The sequence below is a fragment of the Solea senegalensis genome, linkage group LG7 (genome assembly GCF_019176455.1).
Source record: "Solea senegalensis isolate Sse05_10M linkage group LG7, IFAPA_SoseM_1, whole genome shotgun sequence".
NCBI lineage: Eukaryota > Metazoa > Chordata > Actinopteri > Pleuronectiformes > Soleidae > Solea > Solea senegalensis.
This window is the reverse complement of record NC_058027.1, coordinates 19,367,477-19,392,107: the sequence shown is the minus strand read 5'-3', so window position 1 is coordinate 19,392,107 and position 24,631 is coordinate 19,367,477. Positions and strand designations below refer to the sequence as shown.

Here is a 24,631-nt window from a genome sequence, read left to right as displayed (position 1 = left end):
CTCTCTCTCCCTGCTGCTGCTGTTTTCTCTCGCTCGTGGCCTCAGACTCTGACAAAATGCAAAAGGCCGAAACATTAAAAAAAAGGGAAAAATTGCTCATGTTCATGTCAACAAGTGAGTGACATTTCCTTTTCATTGGAAATAAATTCACAGAGATATTATCACTGCCATTTAGAGAAGCTCGGGTAGTATTATTATAATAAAAGGTGCAAAAGACGTATTTATAGTTGAGCGTAAGCAGAAAAGGTCGGCCTACGAGCGATTCATCTAATTTGAGAGAGAGAAAAAAAAATCATTGTGAAATCTTCCAGGTTGAGGTTAAGCTGCAGAACGAAGTGAAACTAGGAGCGAACGTGATCATCGTCTGACTTTTAATTCAGCTGACGAAAACCACGTTTGTTCAAATGTGTTCTTTTCTTACACGTCTGTGTTTAGTGTGTGACGGATCAGAATTTCAAACACGCACCAAAGTGCAACTGAGAATTTCTTTCTTTTTTTAAACAATCACTATTTACACATCCATGTCAGTGACAAAAAAAATAGACATTTTGAATTTTTTTTTGACAATAATTCAGACAGAAATCTTGTCCACTGCCTTGTTTCTCTCCGTCTTTCTCAACGCAAACCTTCGCCTGACTCATGTGGATGCTCACTGTGCAGCTCACGCCGTCCGCTTCCCTTCACACCCACTGACAAACCCCCCCCCCCTAAAAATCAGAGAGGTCTCCGTCGAAAATACATCTTAATTACATGCAAATGTTATGTATATGGTGGCATGAGGGAGGATGCAATTATGTAAACAGCTTAAGTGGCACTTGTTGTTATTATTATTATTATTGTTGGTATGATCATTATCCCTAATATTTTAATTAGCGCAGAAGAGCAGTGTCTGAGAGCACAGGACGGGGGGGAGGGAGCCGAGCAGCGGAGAGGAGAACGCTGGAATCGGTGGGTGAATGAATTCGCTGATGAAGGTGTGAAGAACGGACAGAGAGGCGGCAGAATGTAAAATTCGAAAATAAGTGAGCTTAAAAACATTCAGGTCAGTGTGGGTTTATTTTTTTGGTTGGTGCAGATCCAAACCCAGGTCATAAGTTCTCACTGTCCTTTTCTTTTATTCACTATTGAAAACCACAGTTAAATGTTTAAAATCTGAGGTGTTGCTGGATCTTAAAATACAGAGAGACAAATGGACCACGGTTAATAGACTTTGCTCTGGACACCCAGTCACAGGATGTGAGGGAACATCAGGCTCGATAACGAAGGTCGTTTTTCTAAAAGAAAAAAAAATGTTCTTTGTGCTTTGATCAAAACCTTAAACTTACTTATTTAAACATATTGGCACTTATTTTCAAATGATCTCACAAAAGAACTTTGCACATTTTTTTCCACATATTAATGCTCCATTAATGGTAGAGAAGTTGTATTATTTCTGTGGCTTTTCTGGAAACACTGTCCCTTTCCGCTGTGTGTGTGTGTGTGTGTAGGTGAGACTGTGCATGTAAAAGACACAGAGACAAAAGGTGAGACAGCGTCAAAGCACACAAAAATTTCCCCTGATGTCCTGTTTAGAAAACACATCCGTTTATCATCCCCTCATCCTCTCAGTTCTCCACCTCCACTGTCCTTCAGTGTCGAGAATTCCAATTTTTATTTGTTTTTCAATTTTGTTAAGCCATAAAAAAACAGATGATTTTTATTTCTGTGCATATTTGCTGTTAAACTAATAAACACACATTCAGCACTGTCAGTGCATTCAGTGGATTCATATGTTCCACCCACTGAATTACACTCATCCCCTGTTTTATGCAGTAATGGTAATTTAAGCGTAAATGTGTCCATTCTTTAAAATGAGACTTTGTTTTCTGTGATGCTGTATTTTCATAAAACACAAGCTCACTCACGAGAACTCTCCCTGTCACACACACATGCACAAACAATGCTGTCAAATCAGTTTTAAACTCCTACACTTAAAAGAGCAAAGCGTTGGCAAAAGGAGCAGCTGAGCGGCAATCACTGTGTGTGTGTGTGTGTGTGTGTGTGTGTGTGTGTGTATATAACTGTCTCTAATTCCTGTGCGGGGCCACACGCTGAGCTGTCCGTCTGAAATTCTACCTCCTCTGGCATTTAAGAGCACGGCTGTCCCCCCCTTTTCCTCCTCTCTCCTCTCTTATGGGCCTTTTCTCCATGAACGCTGTTACCTCACCGATTCCCTGCTCCAGTGGACACACACTTAAAAACACACACACACACACACACACACACAGGTTTGTGGGACTTGCTCTTCTTCGGACACTGCGTTGACTTCCATTCAGTTTGGACAGCTTAATGAAAAGAAAACCCTAACCTTAACCATAAGCACTTAACGTCTTACCTAAACCTGATCACAATTTAAATCTGAGCCCTTAACTTTAAACCAGCTCCTCAGTAATAAGGTTCTGCCTTATTAGGACGAGGTTCTGGTCTCTTTTGACCATGAGTACTAGGTCCAGACAAGGTCAAGCCAGAAAGGTCCTGAAGAGGTAAAACAAAGTATTCACACACACAAACACTGCCCTGAGTCCGTTGGTTTTGCCATAACAACAGTTTGACTCAAAGTGAAACACTGTGTTATTAAAAAAGTGAAGGATACACTGCATGTGCACGTGCGTTATTAACGTATGTGTCTGAGAGTGTGTGCGCGCGCGCAGGTGTGTTTGTGGGTATGCCTTGATCCCAGGTGGAGGAAATTCCACTCCTGAGTCTGAGAGCTTGGGTCCGTTCCACACACACACAGTGCGAGCGCGTGCTACCTGACAGCAGAAACAACCTTGACACGGTGCCGGACACCTCCGCTGCATACCAGCACACACACACACACACACACACACACTAACAACTACAATGATAAGTTGAGTGATGAAGACAATGATAAAGCGGAAAAGGTAAAAAATGTTACCTACTCTTGTTCAGAGTGCATTAAAAAACACTCGGATAGCGGATGTCCTACCAAATCCATCGACGATACCGGGTCATTGTCAGGTCAACCTCCTCCAGAAAGAAACAAAAATAAAGAAATGTTTTCTTTTTTTAAAAAAAATATACACAAAAGTTTAATCTCTTTCTCCTCTTCTCTCCTCTTCTCTTCTCTTCCTCTCTCGCTCGTTCGTTCCTTGCGCTTGGACGGAGCAACACAATTACCGGGCTCGGTCTGCGCTGTGTGCACTGTTCGGCTCTGCGTGTGTGTGTGTGTGAAAGTGTGAGTGAGTGAGTGAGTGTGAGCGAGTGAGTGAGTGAGAGCCGGGGAGAGGGGGCTATGAGCGCGCGCACAGTCAGCCAGTCAGGCAGTTGGGGATGGAAAGCTGCGCTGCTGTCCTAATCAACGACTTAAAGCCCCGATAGCAGCTCATGAATATTAAGCGTCGCTTTGCATATGCAGTCCCACAGGCCCCGGCTCCGCAGGTGATTGGTGGACAAGGGGCCAATGGCTGCGCGCGGAGGCGGGGAAAGAGGAGGGGACAATGGCAGAGAGAAGGAGGAGCAGGTGGAGAGGGAGGGCTCAGACAAAGACCGATGGAGGGGAAGAGAGAAGGGAGGGAGAGAGGGGAGGGGAGGGAGACAGGTAAGCGAAAGATTTAAAGCGAGGCAAAGCCTCATTTCTCCTTCTTTCTCTCTTTCTTAACATGTCTTCACTCTCACCTGTACTAGAAATTACAATAGTCCAAAACAGAGAAAGGAACCTTTTTTTCTTTTAAACAAATTTATTATAATTTTATAATCTTTATAAGTTTGAAAGAAAATATTTGTCTAAAAACATGTATGAGCTCAGCCTGCAGCTGCAAAAAAAATGACCTAATCAAATCCAAAGAATTACAGGATCAAAGGAAGACGTGTGAGCTTGACCTTAAACCTTAAGCCTAAATAATGTGTCACACACACACACACACACACACAGAGCAGAGCCCATCCCAGCTCAGCAGTACAACACAGGATTATGGCAATTCCACTGCCCTTGTCCTTTGTTGTGGAACGATTTGGGAATGATTGGGACAACGTTTTTTTCCCCCTGTTGCGCTCCCTGCCACGTCGACAGTCGCACGCTGTGTGTATTCCCGGTGTTTTGCGAGATTTCGGATGCCTCTGGATGTGCAATGTGTGGATTTTCACCAGCTGCAATCGGCTCAGTGCTCCTCAGAGAGGAGGAGGAGGAGACAAGAGGAGAGGCGACGTGAGAAGAGAGGGAAGGGTCTGAAGAAAATGGGGAAAAACCTAGGAGGAGACTCAGGTCTGCACTGCCACAATGCACTTTTGTTTCTTCCTTTCTCTCTCAACATGTGTGACACCCCTGCACACAGGATGGAGGGATAAGAAGGAAAGTGTGGAGGAGAGAGAGTGCGGGAATCAGAAGGGTAGAAAGGGGGATGAAAGATGAAAGAGAGTGGTTATGATTAGCAGCTTTGGGAGCGAACAGATAATAAAACATTTCTTGAAACCAATCTCTGCTTTGATGTGTGTGTGTGTGTGTTTTGAACAGTAACTATAAACAGTTGTTCCTCTCTCACACTTTCCTATATCCACCAACTCAATTTCTACGCACAGTAACGCTGATAAAGTGACAACAAACATGTATATAATACGTACAGCAGGCACTATAGGATGTGCACATTGGCTTGACATGACCAGTAGAATCTGCGATACTGAAACACACTATGAAATTATGAATAAAAACAATACAATCAATTAAATTGTACTTCCAAATAAAACTAACAATTTTTTTTAATCAAAATATAGGAAAAAAACTAATTTAAAAATACAAACACACACACACACGTAGGGGCTGCAGCCAAACACATGTATACATGTATGCTACGACGTTCCTACACACACACACACACAGTTATGATGTATCCCGGGGCTTATAAGCATCGACAAAGATGAGTGTGAATCAATGCTGCCGTCACTACTGGGCAAACAAATCCTTTACCAAAACCTGTGTCTCTCACAAACACACGCACACGCACATGCACAAACACACTAACACAAAGATGCTTTTTCTGTATCGGTGAAAGCTTAAGACACAGTGACACTGATTCAATGTAATAACTATTGAAAACTAGGAAATCAGTTTGTGGAAGATTCATGTTACACGTTTTTATACATCTTCTCCTTTTTGCCCTCCCACCTTGTTTGTTTATGTTGTTTTATTAAATGATATTGTATTTGTGTCAAAGATACATAGAAATATATATATAAGGTATTATTTTAAGAAGTAAAACAAAAAGAATGGAAATGTATGCAGAGTTTGTAGAAGGAAATCACCAATTAAGCAAACTGTAATTTCTGCCTTCTTTCTTTATGGAGACAATATGATAAATGTGAGACTATGCATTTATAATGGGTGCTTTAAGCAGTAATTTAAGGTCATTTTTCATACTAAGCGTCTTTGAGTGTTAAGAAAAGCGCTATAAAAATACGATGCATTATTATTATTATTATTATATGAGTACTGTTTGATAAAGAAGGCAGGTCTGTAAAAAACAAAGATGAAACCCCTCCTGTACACCGCACACACGTCACAGACAGTTACTTCACTTCCACCTCACACAAACCATGCCTCCCTCTCCCTCTCCTCCCCCCTGCGTGACCCCACATGCCCCCACATGCCCGGTCAGTCTCACCCTGACCATTGATTGGCTCTCCGTCAGTGTGTGTATGTTAACACTGACCCCTTCAGACCAACTTGACGCACACGTCCTGAATGCAAAGGCCAAGGGATTTCCCTATATGCTGTTGATGAATGTGTCCCAACACATAACTCAGAATACACATCACATGATTAAAAACACAGTAGGAATCATTTGTGAATGTGTCTCTCTGTGTGTGTGGTCACGTCACTGTCACGTGTGTCCTGCGTGAGTCGGTGTGAGTGTTTTGACCCCGGTGGTGGAGGCGGCAGCAGCCTGTTGACACCTGGAGAAGGATTTCCCCCTTTGCAACTCTCGCTGATCAGTCACATCACTCAATAGCCACAGCAGGTTCATGTATGTGTGTGTGGAGTTACTGTATATTGTCTGGGCAGGTGTGTGTGTACAGTACTGTATGTCCCAGCTGGTCTAAACAAGTCCTTTACAAATTCAAAGAGCTGACCACAGTCCTCTCAGTGACAAATGAGGCCTCTCCTGATTAATATGACTTTTGTAACGTCCATTTATGTTGATTTTTAATTATAATTACTTCACATGAAATGATTAACTGATAGTAAAAAAATGGGAAAAATGAATATTGCTTTGTTTTACTAAAATGATTCACACAAAAGACGTGAAGAGAAACATGAAAAAGAAGAAGAAGACAAAAAAATGATTGAATACAGTGACCTTGGCTTTTTGTAAAGGAAGAGAGAACCTGGCAGCACAGAGGGCAGACGGAGAAACTGTAGTTCACTACAGACCAACAGAGGGAGCTCTGGACTCTGGTCACTTCACAGCCAACTGCAGCCCACAGTCATTGTGTGTGTGTGTGTGTGTGTGTGTAAGGATTTTAGCTTCTTTAATGTAATTGGATGTCATGCATGAATTTTATATTGTTGGAATGATTTTTGAATCTATGATGATTTAATCTTGCATGCTGCTTTATATGTTTACACACATAGCACACGCATGCACACACACACAAACACACACACACACACACACACTGACAGGTATGAGCAGCCATTCTTCTGTCTCGTCTTCTTGTCTTCCATTAACTTAAATGAAGCTTTATTCCTCACCTTAACCATAACCAGGTAATGCCTAACACCCTAACCTTAACCTAATTACAATTCAAACCCTAAACCCAAGCCCTACACTTAAACCAATTTCTCAGAGATGAGATTTTGCCTCAAAAGGACCAGATTTTGGTCTCTGTAAGTGAACTACTGATCCTGGTTTATGCCAGAAAAAACTTGAAAGAGGCCACGGATAGAAGTACACACAAACACACATACAAGTTTGTGCAGTATTCTTTCTGAGGACATTGATAGACATAATGTATTCCCTTATGTCAACTAAATGCCTTGCTTTAACCCTTAACCTAACCCTAAAACCCTTTACCAGTCAAAATGTCCCCACAAAGATGGGTTTAATGACAATTGGTCCTCACAACCTATTTAAGACACACGCACACACACACAGGTTTAGGAAGAACCCACTAAGTTGAACTCCTAATATGGATAAAGGGGGGTAATCCAAAAAAAACCTTACACTGAACTTTAAGTTCTTAGTTACCAACTGAAAATACTTTAAACAGGTTTCCCTATACTCTACATTCACTGCGAGAACATTTAGTCCTTGCAAACACACAACAGAGATGATTGTATAAAGTTCACACATGCTTAAGCTCCTACGTGTATGCTCAGTCAACACAAGTGAACACACACTGCTGCTGAATGAAGGCTTTCTGTGTATCATCTTCAGCATCTTAAACACCTTGAGCGGAAGGTAAAAAAAAGAACACACACACTTCCATTAAACTTGCACATACAAGTTATAACACACTGGTAAAATCAAATATTGGTATTTTTTCGGATGCTGTTATTACACTTGAATGTGTTTTTGTACACGTGTCTCTGTCCAGGCAAGCACCTCCAGGGAGGCAACGGGTTGTGATGGTGATGGAGGCCAAGGAAAGAGCACCAGCTGCTGTTAAAAGCTGCTGGGTTTAGGGGGCTTTCTGGAGCCTGTCACCAAAAGTGTGTCTGGGTAACCTTTAAAGTAGGGGGTACACACACACACACACACACACACACACACACACACACACATACACCCACCCATCCACACACACAAAAACTTTCTTCCACTGTGTTTCTGTAAAGAAATTTGTCCGGGTTCACCAGAGTTAATGTCTTATAGGGAAAAGTAAATATTACATTTAAATATCAGTTAACAAGGCAGACATCAGACATGACACACACACACACACACAATCAGATACTTTAATCTTGCCGGATGTATGATGTGTTTTCTTTAGACCGGAGTGACATGTGACAGCCCTGTTATTCCACACAAAGGTCAGATGGGATTCACAGCTTGAAATAATTCATTGACAAAAAAAAAAAAAAGAGTGTGAAAGAGTTTTATGGAGAAGGTGACCTTAGCATTGACAAAAATAAATCATTAGCCTCCTATAAACAAAATGGTACCATTTCACTGTTCATTATGGACTCAGTTAGACTTGTACACAAGCACTACATGTGTACAGTGCATGCCATTTTATATCCTCATTAAAGTTACAGGTAAATGTGTTTCTTTTAGGAGAATTTAGTTCAGTTTGGTACGGTTTGGAACGGTAAAGCCCTCGGTCAGGCTTGCAGTAGCTTTGCTTGATAAGCGAGATACGTAGAGTGACGTTGTGGTGACAGGCGACGAAGAACAAATGAGGAGCTCCTTTTTTTCCTGCTTTGGTTTGTGACTGTGTCTCAACAAGATGTATGAGAATAGACTCCAGGGGTTGAAGAAAACCTGGTTATAAGGGAGTGCCGCTTATCTGTCGCCCAATCACCGTCATGGATCTAGCTCCACCCATACTGTATGATTATTTTGGTACCCCAAGGGAACGGTACAAAAAAATGGAACAACTGGGTTCTGGTTATGTTGGTACTATTCCTAATGGAGAAGAATACTGTATTAAGACATGATCAGGGTTAAAATTGGTCTGGGATTTCTGAAATTACCAGCTCTGAAATTGGAGATAGTCTCTTCCTGGACTTGTAAGTAACTTGGTACAGTAGCATGGTATCTTACTGGTGTCAGATGTCAAGACTGCTTATGTTTTGGTCCGTCACGTGTGCCCAAGTGCGACAAATAGCGGTGGGTAAATCTTGCTTATTGGACTTTATCCTTTGAGAGTCGTGGTGGAAGCACGAGCCAATCCCAGTTGACACCGGACAAGAGATCCTTGACATTTCACCATCTTATAACAATGCCAATAAGCTGCTTTCAGACCTGAGCAAAGAAATCAAGCCATTTCCCTGACATTGTTCAGAGGGGCTCCACGTGACAATGCAAATGTCCACAAGTCCTAGTGAGATTATGTGAGAACACAGCAGGTGAAGTTCCACATAACTCACAGGGAGTGAATGGACAATTGTCCTGGCAGTCAGTGCCCCACTCTCCTGCATGTCCCTGCTGTTGTGAACACATTTAAATAAATCTCCTGCTGCATTCCTCGCATGTTAATGCAAACACAGGTGTACACACGTGTAGGGTCACACACTTTGTGTCCAGCCAGGACAGAAAGTGTATAAAACCAACAAAGAACACGAGTAAGACACTATTTGAACCCCTCTTCCCTGGAGTATCACAGCAGAAAGGGCAACCTATGTAAAAGTACATAAAAAACAACAACAACACCAGTCAGAGACATGTGGAGCCCCTAAACAAATGAAACAATAACAATAAGCTGACATATGACAAGAAAATGTAATATTCAAACATTAATAAAGAAGCATTTTTGAAGAGCCCTCTTGCTGGGAGGCGCCAGCTGTAACCTCTGTGCCACTGTCCGAGTTGAATACCAAATAAGATGAAAAGGTTTCGTTCACATAAGAATCCCGAAGACACTTGTTCACTTGTGGTTGTCATCCTGTCAGTGGTCAGAGTGAAGGTTGGCTGGACCACAGCTCAGCAGGTGTGACCTCATCAAGCAGGGACAGGCAAAAGGGGCAGGCCTTGGACTGGACCGAGGTGTAACCTCATCAAACGTGGATGGGCAGGGCAGACATGATAGATGTCAATGTTGAAACTGGGAGTGTATCGGTGGGTGGGGGCGTGCATGTGTGTCGACTACACAACTTTCAACTTTCATTCATACCCGCCCCCGTCCTAGAAAAGACGGGAACGTGTGAGTGTGCACGAGGGAAAACATCTTAATCTCAAGGTTTGGTCGTTTATCCGTGCTCCTTTTTGGGATTATCAAAGAAAGACAAAGACGGAGAATGTTTGAAACGGGCACAAGTGAGAACATGGGAACGGTGCTGTGGTGAGAGACGGATGGACTGAAGGACAGAGAGACAGATAGACTAATGACTTCCTCCTCAACTGTCTACATTAAAACGACAACAAAGACAATAAATGCAATAAAACCTGTGTCAGTATGGGTGGAATCTTTCAGCGATGGGGACATGCTTCTGCGTCTGTGCACGAGTACGAGTAGGACGGGCTCAGGACAGAGAGCCTCCATCCCATAATGATAATGAAACTCAACAATCAACTATTTTTTCTAACAATCCCGCAGACTACTGAATACGTCACTACGAATTCTTGCCGGAAGTCCAGGAACACAAAGCAATGAAATATAAATATCAATGGTTTTATAAGCGCGGCCTTATTTTCTTCAGTTTATTCTTTAACCTTATGATCTCTCTAAGCCTCACTGTTCGCTCACTCTCCCTCCGTCTCATTCTCAGGTTTTGATATATTCACGGGGATAAATTAGAACTGGGGTGTAATTATATACAGAGTGAGTTTTTTTCTGGGTAAGAAAGCAAAAAGCAATAGTGTGTGTGTGTGTGTGTGTGTGTGCTCGCCTGCATATCTACATAAAGCAGTGTTTTGTATTGAAATAGGCGACTTCGGAGAGGTGGGCTCTTTTAATTACACTGCTCTCAAATAGAACATGAGTTGACTATTCTTCTGGGATTATTCGTCTCTCATTGCTCGCTCTCTGTTAATGAAACACACAGAACACAGGCATACTTACACACAAATGAATCCCTCCCCAAAAAAAGGAAAGGAAAGAAGGTTCAACACTTAATTTATTCAGACAAAAGGTGTAAGCCACGTAAATAATTTCACTGCTAATGAAGACGGTAAGAGAGAGGAGAGATGAGGGGTGAGCAAGGGGGAAAAACACTCGACGTGAGTGAAAAGCTGAATATGAATAAAAACTGAATAAAACCAAATCAAAATAGTTGACCAATCATTAAGTAATCAATTATCAACGAATGAACCGCTGCAGCCCGACAAGTGAGTAAAGTTTGACAGCACAACTGTCTTCGTGAGGCAACACAAGAGAAGGAAAGCATCATGATGATCTTTCACTTCAGTCCGTCTTTAAAACTCAGCAGCTTTACATGACTGCAGGAACTGTGCGATGCCATGATAGTAAAACGGTGCAGTGTCAGGATGAGGAAGAAAATAGGGCTTCAAAGGGAGTTTCATGTTTCAATCACTGTTGATATCCGATGGAATCTATTGGCGCTTTTCCACGATACACTTCGAGCACGACTCGGCTCAGCTGAACTCTCGGCTGAACCACCTGGGACTTGGTTCTTATTTTGGTACCTGCTCTGGCGAGGTTCCATGTGAGTCACTGGAAGAGTCATGAGCGCAACGTCCGACAACAGGAATCAAACCGAACACTGCCGGACTGTAGACCAGTTAAAAAAAAAGACTTAAAAATCCTGAAAACATACCGAGACGAGTCGAGTAGTGCCAGAACTGTACAATGGAAAAGGGCCGTATGTCTACTGCAGAGCCATGTGACCAAAGAGGTGTAGATGCTTGTTCTCAGACAATAAATATCCCTGATATATGAGCAGAGTTTTCTTAAATGGAAGAAATGGTCTCTCACTCTGTCTGCGTGAACAGCTCCAAACGTAAAATCAAACGTGTAACTTCGCCGTTCGCCTGGCGCTCCTGACTCTACTCCATATGCTGTGAGACGGCGAACACGAGTTCATTTGTTTTACAAGATGGGTGATATTATTGCTTCCACGGAGTAAAGAGGGCCACATTAGTCCCCGCTGCAAGATACACAGAACATAAACACACTCTACTTCAGCGGTGTCTGTGTCTAATGACGTGTGTGAGTAATTACTTCGCAGCCTGTGTGTGCGGATGTTAAAGTGTCTGTGTTGATGTTTTTATCTGGGCTTTTTCTCCATGTCTGTGCCCTGCAATGAGTGTGTTTAATGGTGTGTGTGGAAATAATCACTTAATCGCCATGCTGCTTCCATTTGAGAAGTGTGTGTGTGTGTTTCTACTGTGGTTTCATTGTAAAATAACACTGAACGATGAAGACATTAGTGTGTTAAAATGGTGAGAGAGAGAGAGAGGACAGAAGGGTTCAAATGGGAGGAAAGAGAAAGTGGGAAGAGACAACAAGGGACAAAGCAACTGACAGGAAGTTGAAAGACAGACCTCCACCTTTTCTCTCTAATTCTCCACAATATCCCTTCCTTCCGATGTTGCTCTCCAAACCGTCGGCGTGTGAATTTATAGTTGGCCCAATGATTGCTTCTCGGGCCATGATGGCTGTAAATTGCTTTGCCATTTGGTAAATGTTTGGCAGTTAGAAGGTATACAAGTAATTATTTCTGCTTGTGCTGATTGAGACATAATTCCAAGACGACGCACTGGAAAAATGACAGCATTTCGAAACAACTCTGTTTTAATTTCCCAGCATTCCTAATTATAATCTGTATGAACATGGGGAGTTTTTTATGTTGTTTCCTCCAATGGGGCCAGAAATAATTAAACTGTCAAGGGGAAATAAATATGTATAAACAAGGCATAATTTTTACAGCGCACAGCACCTTGTCAGCCTATGACTTTTTGTGAAGAAAGACAATATGGGGAACAATGCAGGGGCATAGAGGACACGCTGAAGGCGCACACAGACACGCGGCAAAGTCCTGTATGGACACGATCTACAGAAATATGACGCACCCCTTAACACAAACATTATTGAAGTCCTCCAGTAAAGCTGTCAGTCTGTGGTTCTTATTTGAAAGTGAAGGTATTTCGAATGCAATCAAGTCAATTAGTACCATATGGTCCTAGCCTATTTCCTATTACACACAACTCAATGCTCAGACTACTTTATCCCATCAGAATATGTCTGGCTTTAAACACGACCATTTCCTTTACCATTGTTCTTCATCCTTATATTTATTTAAAATCAGCTTTTTGTATATTCTTTTAAACAAATCAAAAATGGGGGGATCTTCAACAGATGACACAACCTTGTCAATTAACCGAAGACAGAAAGATCAGTGAGCTCTCTTTACTCAGGTTCAAGGGATTCATACTTTGCAGAGCCACGTGTCCACAATGAGGGTCTAAGGACAGAGACTGTCTCTCGCTGTACAGACTGTAAAGGCCTTTGAGGCAAATTGTGTTTGAGCACAAAAAGTACGAAAGGTCCTTTAAATCAAAGTGAAACTGTATTGTGAGTGCACTATTAGAGCAACAGATACAAAAAAAAGAAATAGACAAAGGTACACAAACAATCAAACCACCTTTGAGACTGAGTGCGGCGAGGATTCCATCGAATAATTAACATTTGAATGAAAACTACAATTCTGTGACACTAAACGCGACTTCAGTGGCAGCACCAAACAACCAAAGTGCAGGAAATGTTCCCAAAAGTCAAAAACACTAGTTTTGTGATACTAAATAGGGCTGAAGGATTTTGAATAAATATCCAATTGTGTTTATCTCAATAGGAATTGCGCTCATTATCATTTGAGCAAACATTTAAAATGTGATATTTGTGCAGATCTGTGAAGGCAAAGACGTTCTCTTCCGTCTGTAGAATAAGATGCGTATAGATCGGGACAATAATTGATCAAGAATGATATTTTGAGCATGCCGATGAATTGTTCATCCCTGATACTAAAGCACACAAATATGCACATTTTTCCTTGCTGCTGTCCCTCAGTGAACTGCATACTGGTTAATTCAATTACGTGGTATTATCCCTGCTGTTTACCATCTTGTAACAATGTAGTGGTAATAAAATGAACAGTTAATGAGCTTCGTGTTGATGTTCTATTGCTGATTAAAATAAACAAACATATTTAAAATGCAAAAAAATAAAATAAATCTCACAGCTGAACAATGAATGCGAGAGTCTCCCTGCCAGAGAGCAGCAGCAGCAGCAGCAGCCTTGTGAGTTAGCAACACGCCGTGGATTAGAGGCTCAGAGTGAGCTCACACTGATCGAGAGAGTTAATGGAGATGCATTGGAACTGGAGTTACTCAATTACATTCAGACTTCAGCTTGTAGACACCAGCTTTGCCTGGACACACACACACACACACACACACACACACACAGCAGTTAACTGGGCTGAAATAAATCTCTTAACACAGCAGATATCACAAACTTCATCAGGCTCCAAATTAAAGCGGTATAAACGAAAGTGTGTCACCGTACGTGTCTATGAGCCCGGGCTGATTAAAAACTTATTTCACTGAACAAAATGATATCTACAGTATCAAGTATGCGTTTATTACTCGCCACCGTCAATGGAATATTTAATTTTACAGCGTCTTTACGGTTATTACCATTGTTGTGTAGCCTGGATGCGTGACTGCAGTGTTTTCCACACAGGGAGTGTCGCTCGCTGTGGATCTTGCTGCCATGTTTTACATAAGGTTTACCTTTTTTGAAATGACTGTAAATAAAATGCGTACTCAAACAAATGCCAGGACTCTTCAGTGTGAAGCATCGCACTTCACCAAACCTGACTTGGAACTGAACTGGTTCAGAAAAACTTTGTCGTTAACCAGTTTGATGGGATACATGCTTCTGCTGGTGTATACACCCAAACACTCCCCCTTTCAGGTCTGATAGTTTTGCTTGGCAGAGCCAATTTCAAGGTGAAGGATGCAGCATACGAATAAAGTTGCATTGTTTCTGTTCACAAAGAGCAAACAGAGGCAGAATAATAATCTCAAAAAAACAATAAATACACTAAATACCGCACACCAGAGTTCTGAAATGTGTGCCTAAATGAAAAGCAAGAAAATGGAAAAACGTTTTTTTTCTCGGTGCTCAAAATCAGGGTATTCTAAGTGTATTAATCTTGTAAAATCTTGTTTTAATAATGAAAAGGAGCTTCAAACTGATTAATCAATTATCAGAATAGTTGACGATTCATTTATTAATCGATTAATAATCAATTAATCGCGTAATTCTTTCAGCTTTAAAAGAAAACAAGTGTGGCTTTTGTCTACCTTATATATAAATATAAGTTGACTGACACGGTCACATGAATTTCTCAAGTCTCGTTTGCCATTATCTCGGGGGGAGGTGAGTAAAATGGCCTTTTGTACTTATGTAGTAACATCCACTATTAAAAGTTCAGCGAGCGCGGGCGTCATTGTGTAGACACATATACGTACACATGTACTCTACATGCCTCCACAGACTAAGGTCAACGGTGCGCTCAGATACAAATGATTCTCATCTAATATTAATAGGATATGCTAAACGCTAACACAAAGGCAGCGCAGCAGAGGAGAGAAGAGCATCTCTGAGTGGATCTGTGTCTCTGTGTGTGTGTGTGTGTGTGTGTGTGTGTGTGTGTGTGTGTGTGTGTGTACACATGCATGTATTTTCCTGCCGCGCGGAGATACGAATGCCGCTGGGACTGAAATAAAATTCAAGAATAAAACGACTAACCCTGTTAACATTCTGGTACAATGTGAGCACGAGAGTTAATATTTTTGGAAAGGTGCTCCCAGTGGAAACAATCCAGCGGGCGCCAGAGTAAGATAGTCCTGAAGTTTATGAAAACACTTGTGAAACGGCACTTTTCAGGTGACATTCGAGATATTGTTGAGTTTACAAACATGAAATAGCAGTTGCAAGTGTGCCCAAAGAAGTATTGGACATTCTGTTTGTGTGTGTAATCAGCAATCAAGTGTTTTTAGACATATTTAAATATCATTTGAAGCATTTTAATTTGATGGCTCACATGTGCCGTGTCCTGTTTTGAGAGACCCTATTCAGATTTTTAAACTAAAAAAACACCCCAACTCTCCATAAAAGAGAGGTGAGCCTAAAACATAAATGCTTTCTGCATTGGCGAAAACTTGAGTCCACTCTATGTAAGTTGCATTTTAAGAGCGTGTATGTGAAACGCTGGAAAACTGTCAAAGACATTCACTGTGTGTGAGCTGAAAAACAAAAGTGGATGCTCAGTGGGCTGTGTGACAAGCTCCGCCACAACCCTCATCTCTGTGTCAGTCTACTGCACATGTATTACAACATGTGTGATGACCACAACACAACACAGTATAATTGAGGCCTAACTCTATGTAAGACTCCATGATAAGAGTTAGGTAATTAGCTGTGATGGTTAACCCTGTTATGACCGTCATGAAAATCAGGTTTATGTTGATTTAATGGCTGTAGAATTGTCAAAAATGTTCAATGAATGAGTGCTTCAGACGTTAAGGAATCACGCCACTGAGAAGCTGACGTCACAAACGTGTGGCGCACAGAGTGGACGGTTGTTGTGCGAATATCCCAAGGGCTACTGTAATGACAGGTATATGTGCGCAGAGCTCTACTTATCTGCTTTCCGATATCCATCCATTCAGCTTCTACCGCTTAATCCTCCACATGAGGGTTGCAGGGGGGGGCTGTGCCAATCAGCTGACATTGGACAAAGGCGGGGTCAGACCCTGGACACGTCGCCAGTCCATAGTTTTTTTTGAATTTTCTAGATATCACAAACGGTCTAAGAGTTACGGTAATGAGACGTAAGCATGCCAAATCCTGTCGGTGATAGAAGGGTTAAGGTTAAGTTAAGGGGCTAGGGAATGAATTGTGCTGTACAAGAATGTGTGTGTATCACTCACCCACTCTCTGAAAGAAAAACAGCCACTTAGGCTTGAATAGCAGTGCTTGAAAGACATCAATATCTCAGTCAGGTATGTCGAGGGAAAGAGAGAGAGAGAGAGAGGGAGGGAGAGATGAACATAGGAATGGAGAGACTCTTTCCGTTCCAAGGCATTCCCATGACAAACAGCATGTGTGTGTGTGTGTGTGTATATGCGTACCATTCCGACATCCTCACCTCACCCCTCCACTCACCACCGTGTGTACCACCTCTGTCACCTTTCCTCTAATCAGGAGTTTAAATCAATGACGTTGTCCAAAACTATAATTGCCACTCCTTAAACTGCTTCTCTCGCAATATGCTTTCACCAAGAAACCACTCAGCAGCAGAAATACGTCTCAGTGTGTGTGTGTGTGTGTGTGTGTGTGAGCGCTGGATTAAGAGTATTTTCTCATTACAGCAGTGTCTGAATGAGTAGAAAGTGCTTCTCACATTGTTTTACAGCTTCCACGAACCTCAAAGCTCAGCACTAAGCAGCATAATACCCTGTAGTCTCTCTCTCACTCACACACACACACACACACACAGACGTCTTAGCCTGGAGCTCTGTCGTCACAAAGTTTTTAATGAGTCAGACTCACTGATTGTCATTTAGCAAGACATTTAAGAATTACCTTCCAGAATCCTGTGTCTGCCAGGTTCTCTGAGGACACATTATTTTCATTTGAAGGAGTCAAACGTATCGACTGTTTCCTCTTAAGGATCCTTCACCTGATTAGGACATACGTACGTAGCTTTTAGTCACATGGTGATTAGGAACGTGTACGTCTAGTCTCCAAATCATGTTTGGTCATATATGAGAAATGAGAGCCCGTCCTGGTAGAATCGTTTTCAGGGATTTTTGAAGGGTCAATACATTGTGTTTTGTCAAAACTCAAAATTGGGCTGCACGGTGTGAACTAGACTTACTTAGAGTCCTTAATTCTCTTGCCCATGAAATAAAGTATTTTGCTGACCCTGTGGCATTGTCAAATCAGAACAGACTCACACCAAGGTTTCCACAACAACCTGATGCAAAGATATGAATGAATGGAGACAGTGACAGGAAAGCTGTCTGCTGCTCTCCTCTTTTCCAAGACGGAACAGGTGAATGTTAAGCCCCAGGTACACTCCTGCGCACGCGCTGAAGAGCGCATTACGTATCGTGGATTGGACCCCACATTACCAAGGGGTGGTTCACAGCTAAAGGCCCGTCGGGTAGGGGAATTGGGGTGTCAGCCGGTTCGAGGCTTGCCAGGTCAAGGCTCGGGTGACGCACACCCAACGCGGTCTTTGCGTGTGGTTCCACTGATGACGTGATTCACGTCATGTGCACGGCGCATGTTGGGTCCAGTATACAGGGCCCTCAATGGGTCATACTAGCATTACTCATGTCTTGTATGACACTGAATGTAGTCCATGGGGGGGGGTTGACCTTGGAACTTTGTTTCTTCCTCCATGAGATACATTTGGGCTACATTTCCAAACCAAGAATCACTGGCTACTACCGCCTCTGCTTGACACGCAACAACAACAACAACAACAACAAAGTGTTTTGAACCACGGACTGGTCAACTCAGAGGTTGCTTTTCAGCCACATGTGGCCCCTGGGCCAGCAGTCGAATGGACTGACAACCAGACTTCCTACAGAGACTTTAAAATAAAAACAAACCTGCTAATGTATCTGTGCATGTGTGTGTGTGTGTGTGTGTGTGTGTGTGTGTGTGCTTGGACTTTAGCTGCCAGTCTGTGTTAACCTTGGCTAATGTCCCATTAACCAGAGACAGGAGTTTCCTTAACCCGACAATGCTCTGTCAACACACACACACACACACACACACACACACACACACACCTATGCTTAGCAGGAACAAATGGAACAATTGCATCTCAATAGAAAAAAACAGATATACAGATAGATAGACAGACAGACAGGCAAAGCAAGGTGGAAAGAGAGAGATGGAAATAGAGATGGAACGAGAAATGTCTGGTTAACAAGGTGCTGAGCACAGCGAGCCCTGGGGAGTCCACGCTCCCTTACCCTCTAAGATTAGACATCTCTCTCTCTGTCTATCTCACTCTCTCTCTTGTTGCGACACGAGAGGAGCATGCCACTATCACAGGGGGACGGCCCGGAACCACCTCTCTCTCTCTCTCTCTCTCTCACTCCAGTCAGATAAAAAATGACTGACTTTCGCCTCATTCTTCTCCTTTACACTTCTTTCCCTGTTACGGCTCTCTGGCTTTCTTTTGTATTTCGTTTCATGTTCACATGTCATTTGCAACATTGGCACACACACACAAGCATTTGTGCCAATGCGGTGTCAAAGGTGTGTATGTGTTTCTGTATTTACCTGCTTGAGTTGTTAATGTTTTTTTTTTCTTTTTTACTTAACTGAAGTAAGGGTTTTAAGACAAAACACTTTTGCGTTTTTGCATATTGGTCCTGTGACAGACTGGTGACCTGCCGCTCATCAGCAGTATAGATAACTGATGCATAGATGTATGGATGGATGGATAGGGCCTGGTAGCATCCCAAGAGTTTTAAATCAAAATTTAAACAAACACGCACACACATCAGCAGCAATCGCATCAGCTTTCCTATGTAGTAATAGATGTATAATGCTCCTTTCACTGCTTCTCACCACTAGCACCTTTCTCTGCTCTCCTGGACACGTCGTCTCCCTCCCACCTCCAACAAGCCCATCTCTCGCTCTCTCTTTTAGTTGCTTGACACCTCTCTCCCAACTGAGCATCTCTGTGTGTCAGGACAAATTGGCTGGGACTCACATCTCTCTCTCTCTCTCCCTCCCTCAGTCTGCTCACCACTCAACCGGAGAGAGAAAAAAGAGAGAGAGCAGGAGACAGAAAGAAAGGAGGGGGGAGAGAGTGGTGGAGGTTGAACAATATGCATCAGAGGAAAAATTAGGTTTGTGGGAAAAAAAGGTTTAGATAAAACAAAAGAGATTTTCGTCGTTCTTTCTATCTTTCTTTCTACGCACACAAAGGATAATTAGATTTATTTCAGTGGAGAAACTTGGTGAAGTGTTGACCACAATGCAAGGTTTTATGTTGTGATATTATTTGCACCTATGCTACTGTATTACAATCAGTCTGACATCGGGCCTTATGGCCACACTTCTTTGTCTCTTATAAAATCCACAAAAAGCAAGAAGGGGAAGCTAGATTTGAACTAAATGTAACAGATACATCCCACCTCATGCCACCAGTAATGGAACGTTGTTAATTCTCCTTCATTTCCTCACCAACAGCTATCGTCCCTGTGTCATGAGAGCACAGGTAAGCAGGTTGATGAGTGACAGAAAGGCAAGTCACTCCATGTGGTCTGAACGAAATGATTAGTCATGTTTGTTACAGTAGTGCAAGTACTTCTTGTTGTGAGACCACAGCGAGTAACCCTCAATTTTTGTACAAGAGGTGTGTGTGTGTTGTGTTTATATAGGGCCTCTTTAAAATGACATTACTTAAACCAAGAGATAAAAAAAGAAAATGGTCAATAATATCCTTTTCTCATTTCTCATAAATGATCAATAGTGCCAAGTGTAAGTGAGGATGTGAGTGTGTGACTGCAGTGACGACGTGGGGTTTAGGGCTGTACAAATGACTGTATATAAGGATAAATGACGTGTCTTAACTTCCTCCCACTGCACGAAAAAAAAAAAGAAGAAACTATACAGTATGTCCCACATATACAGTAAATCAGAGATGGACATCCCACTGATAAACCTGCCCAACCAGATGTAAGTCAATCTCAGTTATCAATCATATTAGCTCATAATAAGTACATGAGACATCTGAAGTAGAGCCATGGCTACTTTTCATTGAAAGATGCCAGTTTATATTCCTTGTTTTTGGGCTATAAGAGAACTCCTAGGAGGGATTATGAGATTATCAAACGTGGCCTGCATGGGCGAACGCCTCAGGAGAGTGCTCCTCACTCCTCACATGTTTGGAGCGCCTTACTTGACCAACTGCAACCTGACCAGTCAATCATCAGAATGTTTTAGCTGTCATGTTGTCCATCATTGCAGGTCTGTACATTATGTTTGTTTAAGTTAACGGACAAACTTTATAAACTCACAAACCTGGAGTAGCTGAATAACATACAGATGTACTCACACACACACCCTTGCTTCTTTCAAACGCATTCTCAGTCACTCTGTCTTCTCTCTCTCTCTCTCTCTCACTCACACACACACACACACACACACAGGGCTATAGCATTGCAACAAAGAGATCAGAGAAACGGGCAGAAAATAATAGAATCTTCATCCCAGTAATCCATATTCATTCTTCTCATCCTTCCTCGCCTCATCCCTCCCTCCCTGCATGCCACGCTTCCCTGTATCTGACATTCAAATGAGTTGTCTTTTCTCCCTTGTTAGACACACACACACACACACTCATCCTCTTTCTTGGATACTTTCTGCCCCGCTGCACCCGTGATGGCAAATTGAGCACCTCCTGTCTCTCTCTCTCCCTTTCGCTCACTCACCCCCTCTCTGTTGACTCCTCTCATCTTTCTTCCATCTTTCGTCTCTCCTCTGCCACTCACCCCCTCCAGCCCATCGTCTAACCTCTCCAGACCCTGCTCCCTCCCTCCCTGTGATTTGACTACATTGGCAGGTAGAGTTGGAGCACAAACCAATGAAGGGAGGAGAGAAAGCCTTTATGTGGTGAAAGGATGCATGTCTGACACCAACTAAAGACGTCTCACTCACTCCCTGCAATACTCTTTCAGAAAGGGAAAACCAACAGGGATTCTTTCTTTCCGTCTGTCTGTCTTTCGTTCTTTCTTTACTCTCTTCATCATTCTGTCGTGGTCCTATTAGTGGAAGATGGAGGTGTGATCATGGTTACTATGTGCTAACAGGGAACGTGCTGCCATGGATGACAAATAGTGCACACACACGCACACACACACACATGCATGTGGCCATGCAGAGAGAAAACACTTTGTGGATTTCATCACTGCTTGTAATTATGATCCTGTCAGGTCCACAATGTGGCAATCCATAACGACACACACACACACCAGTCCCGATGAGCACAGACACAAACATTGCACATATCCATATATATATATACTCTGTGTCACACTCACATCATGAAAACATACTGAGGTTTTTTCACACACAGAGTCATCCTGTAGGATAAAACGTGTAAAATGTGTCCTCCTGGAGACCAAAACCGGGTCCTAATGAGGCAGAATCGAATTTCTGAGGAAGTGGTTTAATTAAGGCTAAGATCTGAAGTTAAGATTAGGGTTAGGCATTAACTAGTTATGGTCATCGTTAGGGATCATGCTCCATTTAGATTGTCTAATTGAATGGCAGTGAATGCAGTGTCCTATGAAGACTAGCTGCACAAACCCGTGTGTGTGTGTGTGTGTGTGTGATGACATCCCAGTGTTGACACCTCATGTGTCAGGGGAACCTATTAGAGACCCTCACAGCCTAACCCCACAACTGACCCCCACTCTGATCACTGTGTCAGTGTGTCTGAGTGGTTTTTTGCTTCTTCTTTTTTTTAACCCTAATGTTGTTTTTATTAAAACTTCTAATAAATAAATGTACATTACCCATCACTCATTTTATTTAGGTTCATACCTAAATTATTACTGTAGGATGTTTTAAAAAAAAAAATCAGACAATGTCTGTTTGTTTGTTTGTTTGTGTGTGTGTGTATGTGTGACCCTCAAACTCCCTAACAAACCAAGGGGTCAGGCCTCAGGTTGCCCCTGGATAACTGACCTGAAGACCCCATTGTCCATATAAATCTATTGGGCCGTGATGTAAGTGTTTTCTTGTGTGTGACTCCTGTTGTACACATTTTTGTCTTGAGGGTGATTCCACAGTCGGTTTTAACAAGTGATTAATTTGTCGACTTTGTGCAGGCACCTGAGGACTTTGCGGTTGTTCGGACGGAAAGATCACTCGGATCTGCTGGATATCGTGATGTTTCTTCCTTTGAGTAAACATATGGCATGCTTCACGGATACAAAATGAGGCTGGCTACGTCATGGCTAGTGGGCTACATGATCCTCCTGGAGCTTCTCGTCTATGGAAGTGTATTGCAACTAGCTTCTGTTCGATGCATTAAGAGTGGGGGAAAACTAAAAAAAAAAAAAAAGAATCTTGTGAAAACAGACCCAGAAAAAAAAAATCTCGTACAAATAGACCCCAGAAAACGAATGGTAAAAACAAACCTTGAAAAAAAAAATCTCGTATAAAAAGACCCTGAAAAGTTAAAATCTCATACAAACAGACCCCGAGAAAAAAAAATCGTAAAAAAACATTATTTTAGGTGAATGCAATACGCTTCCTTAATATCTGAATGTAACCTCAAGTTTTATGTTTTCCTAAAGTATTTTACATACTGAATATAACCTTTGAAAAACCTTTTCACCTCCTTCCTTTCTTCTTATGTTTCAGAAAAACACACTTTCTTTTATTGCACTAATTATTTCAATTATCAAATGAGAGCATTCTACTGAAATCATACTGTACATGTTTGTTTTCATTGAATTAAAATCATAATCAGGTCAACGTATTTCTTACATTTGCCAACACCAAATGATTTACTTGTGAAGGTCACTTAAGATAAAAAAGGGGTTTAATGGAGGCTTGTTGCCTGTATCTTGATGCAGCTGGCAGGAGAACAGAGCGCACAAGTAGATAATGTGTAGAGCTTAATGTGTTGAATGTCAGTGGATATCAGTCGACAGCTCTCGTGGTTCACTCCGCTCGACACAGTCAACAGTGTGTTTAACCCCACTGACATTGAGCATCTGAACACTCACGCGTACGTTACTACTGTGAAACACACATGAACACAAAGTCTTGACTTCCCCTCATTGAAAATACACATAACCTGTTACATAAGAGGAGGTCACTTTTAACATCATATGTGCTGAACGATCTACAGTAGAGCTATGATTTCTGTCAAATAGGGGGAAATTAGTTATATAGCAGCCCACTTTAAAGGTAAAAAATAGCAAATATAAATCACAAAGCCCCTCCCCCCCCAAAAGGCATGATAAACATTTAATAGTCATATCTTCAGTGCAGTAATTTGTTTGTTTTAAATTTTAGCCAAACGTTAGAAAAAAATGACAGAGGAAGTGCAGCCAAGATTCACAGTCCCACGCCAACAGCTTCCAGCATCTTGGCTGTAGAGCATTGACGAGAGGGCAGGCGGGAGGAGGGGTGGGCTATATCTGTTGCATTTTGTCAAAGTGTTGCCTATTGATTGCTCGCTTTTCCTGAATTACAGACCTTAGCTTTAGGCGACAACAACGCTTCCATGTCCGCAAGTCCTTTTCTCTTCAATCTGTAAAACTGAAACGTCATCCTTCACCCATGCACGTGGGTCCCTCTCTGCAGACGTCCATGCGCAGTCAAGAATTTGTCAATGTGTCCACGTGTGGATGTAATTTAAGCCTTTCTGTCTCCATTTCACTTTTTAGAAGGGTCTCTTATTTCGACTGTCTCTCTTATCTTTTTAACGTTGTGCGTGTGCGTTGTTTTTAATGACTGTATGAATGTTTCTTTTTATGATTTGATGTTGGTGAGCCAAAGACAAAACACTTCTATTCTATAGGACAACACACTGGAACACAATAGAATGTGGAACCTGAATGCGTTACAACTCTCTGCAGAAAGGGAAAAGTATGGAGAGGCCTTCATGGGAGTATACACTCATTAAAGCATCAGTGAACAGGTTAAAGCACAAACAATCATGGAGCTGGCAGGGATTCACCGCATTCCCCAAAGACACCCGGGCTTTCTCCAACCTGAGACTTGACCTTCGTTATGTGGGTGACATTTATAAGGGTCACCCCCTTAGATGTGACTCAGGGGGGGTAAATCTACACAGGCGGTGTTGTACAGAAGCCGTCGTCACTGGCAGTGTGTTGACCCTCAGTAATCCCTTTGCTTTTTCTTATATCCTGGAAAGAGAGGATTGTTGGGA

General features: G+C 42.2%; 1 protein-coding gene across 5 annotated transcripts in view; it reads right to left on the bottom strand.

Moving 5' to 3' along the window:
- Positions 1 to 24,631, bottom strand: part of esrrga (estrogen-related receptor gamma a) — a 128,545-nt gene that overhangs the window by 64,493 nt on the left and 39,421 nt on the right. For 4 of the 5 annotated variants that reach the window (XM_044030488.1, XM_044030490.1, XM_044030489.1 and 1 more), the window contains exon 1: positions 2,943 to 3,085. The exons of the other annotated variant lie outside the window; for it this stretch is intronic. In XM_044030488.1, the coding sequence (XP_043886423.1) occupies positions 2,943 to 2,998 (56 nt within the window). In that variant the 5' untranslated portion in view covers positions 2,999 to 3,085. Of the gene's footprint in view, positions 1 to 2,942; positions 3,086 to 24,631 lie in introns of those variants that run through there. 5 annotated transcript variants of the gene reach the window in all.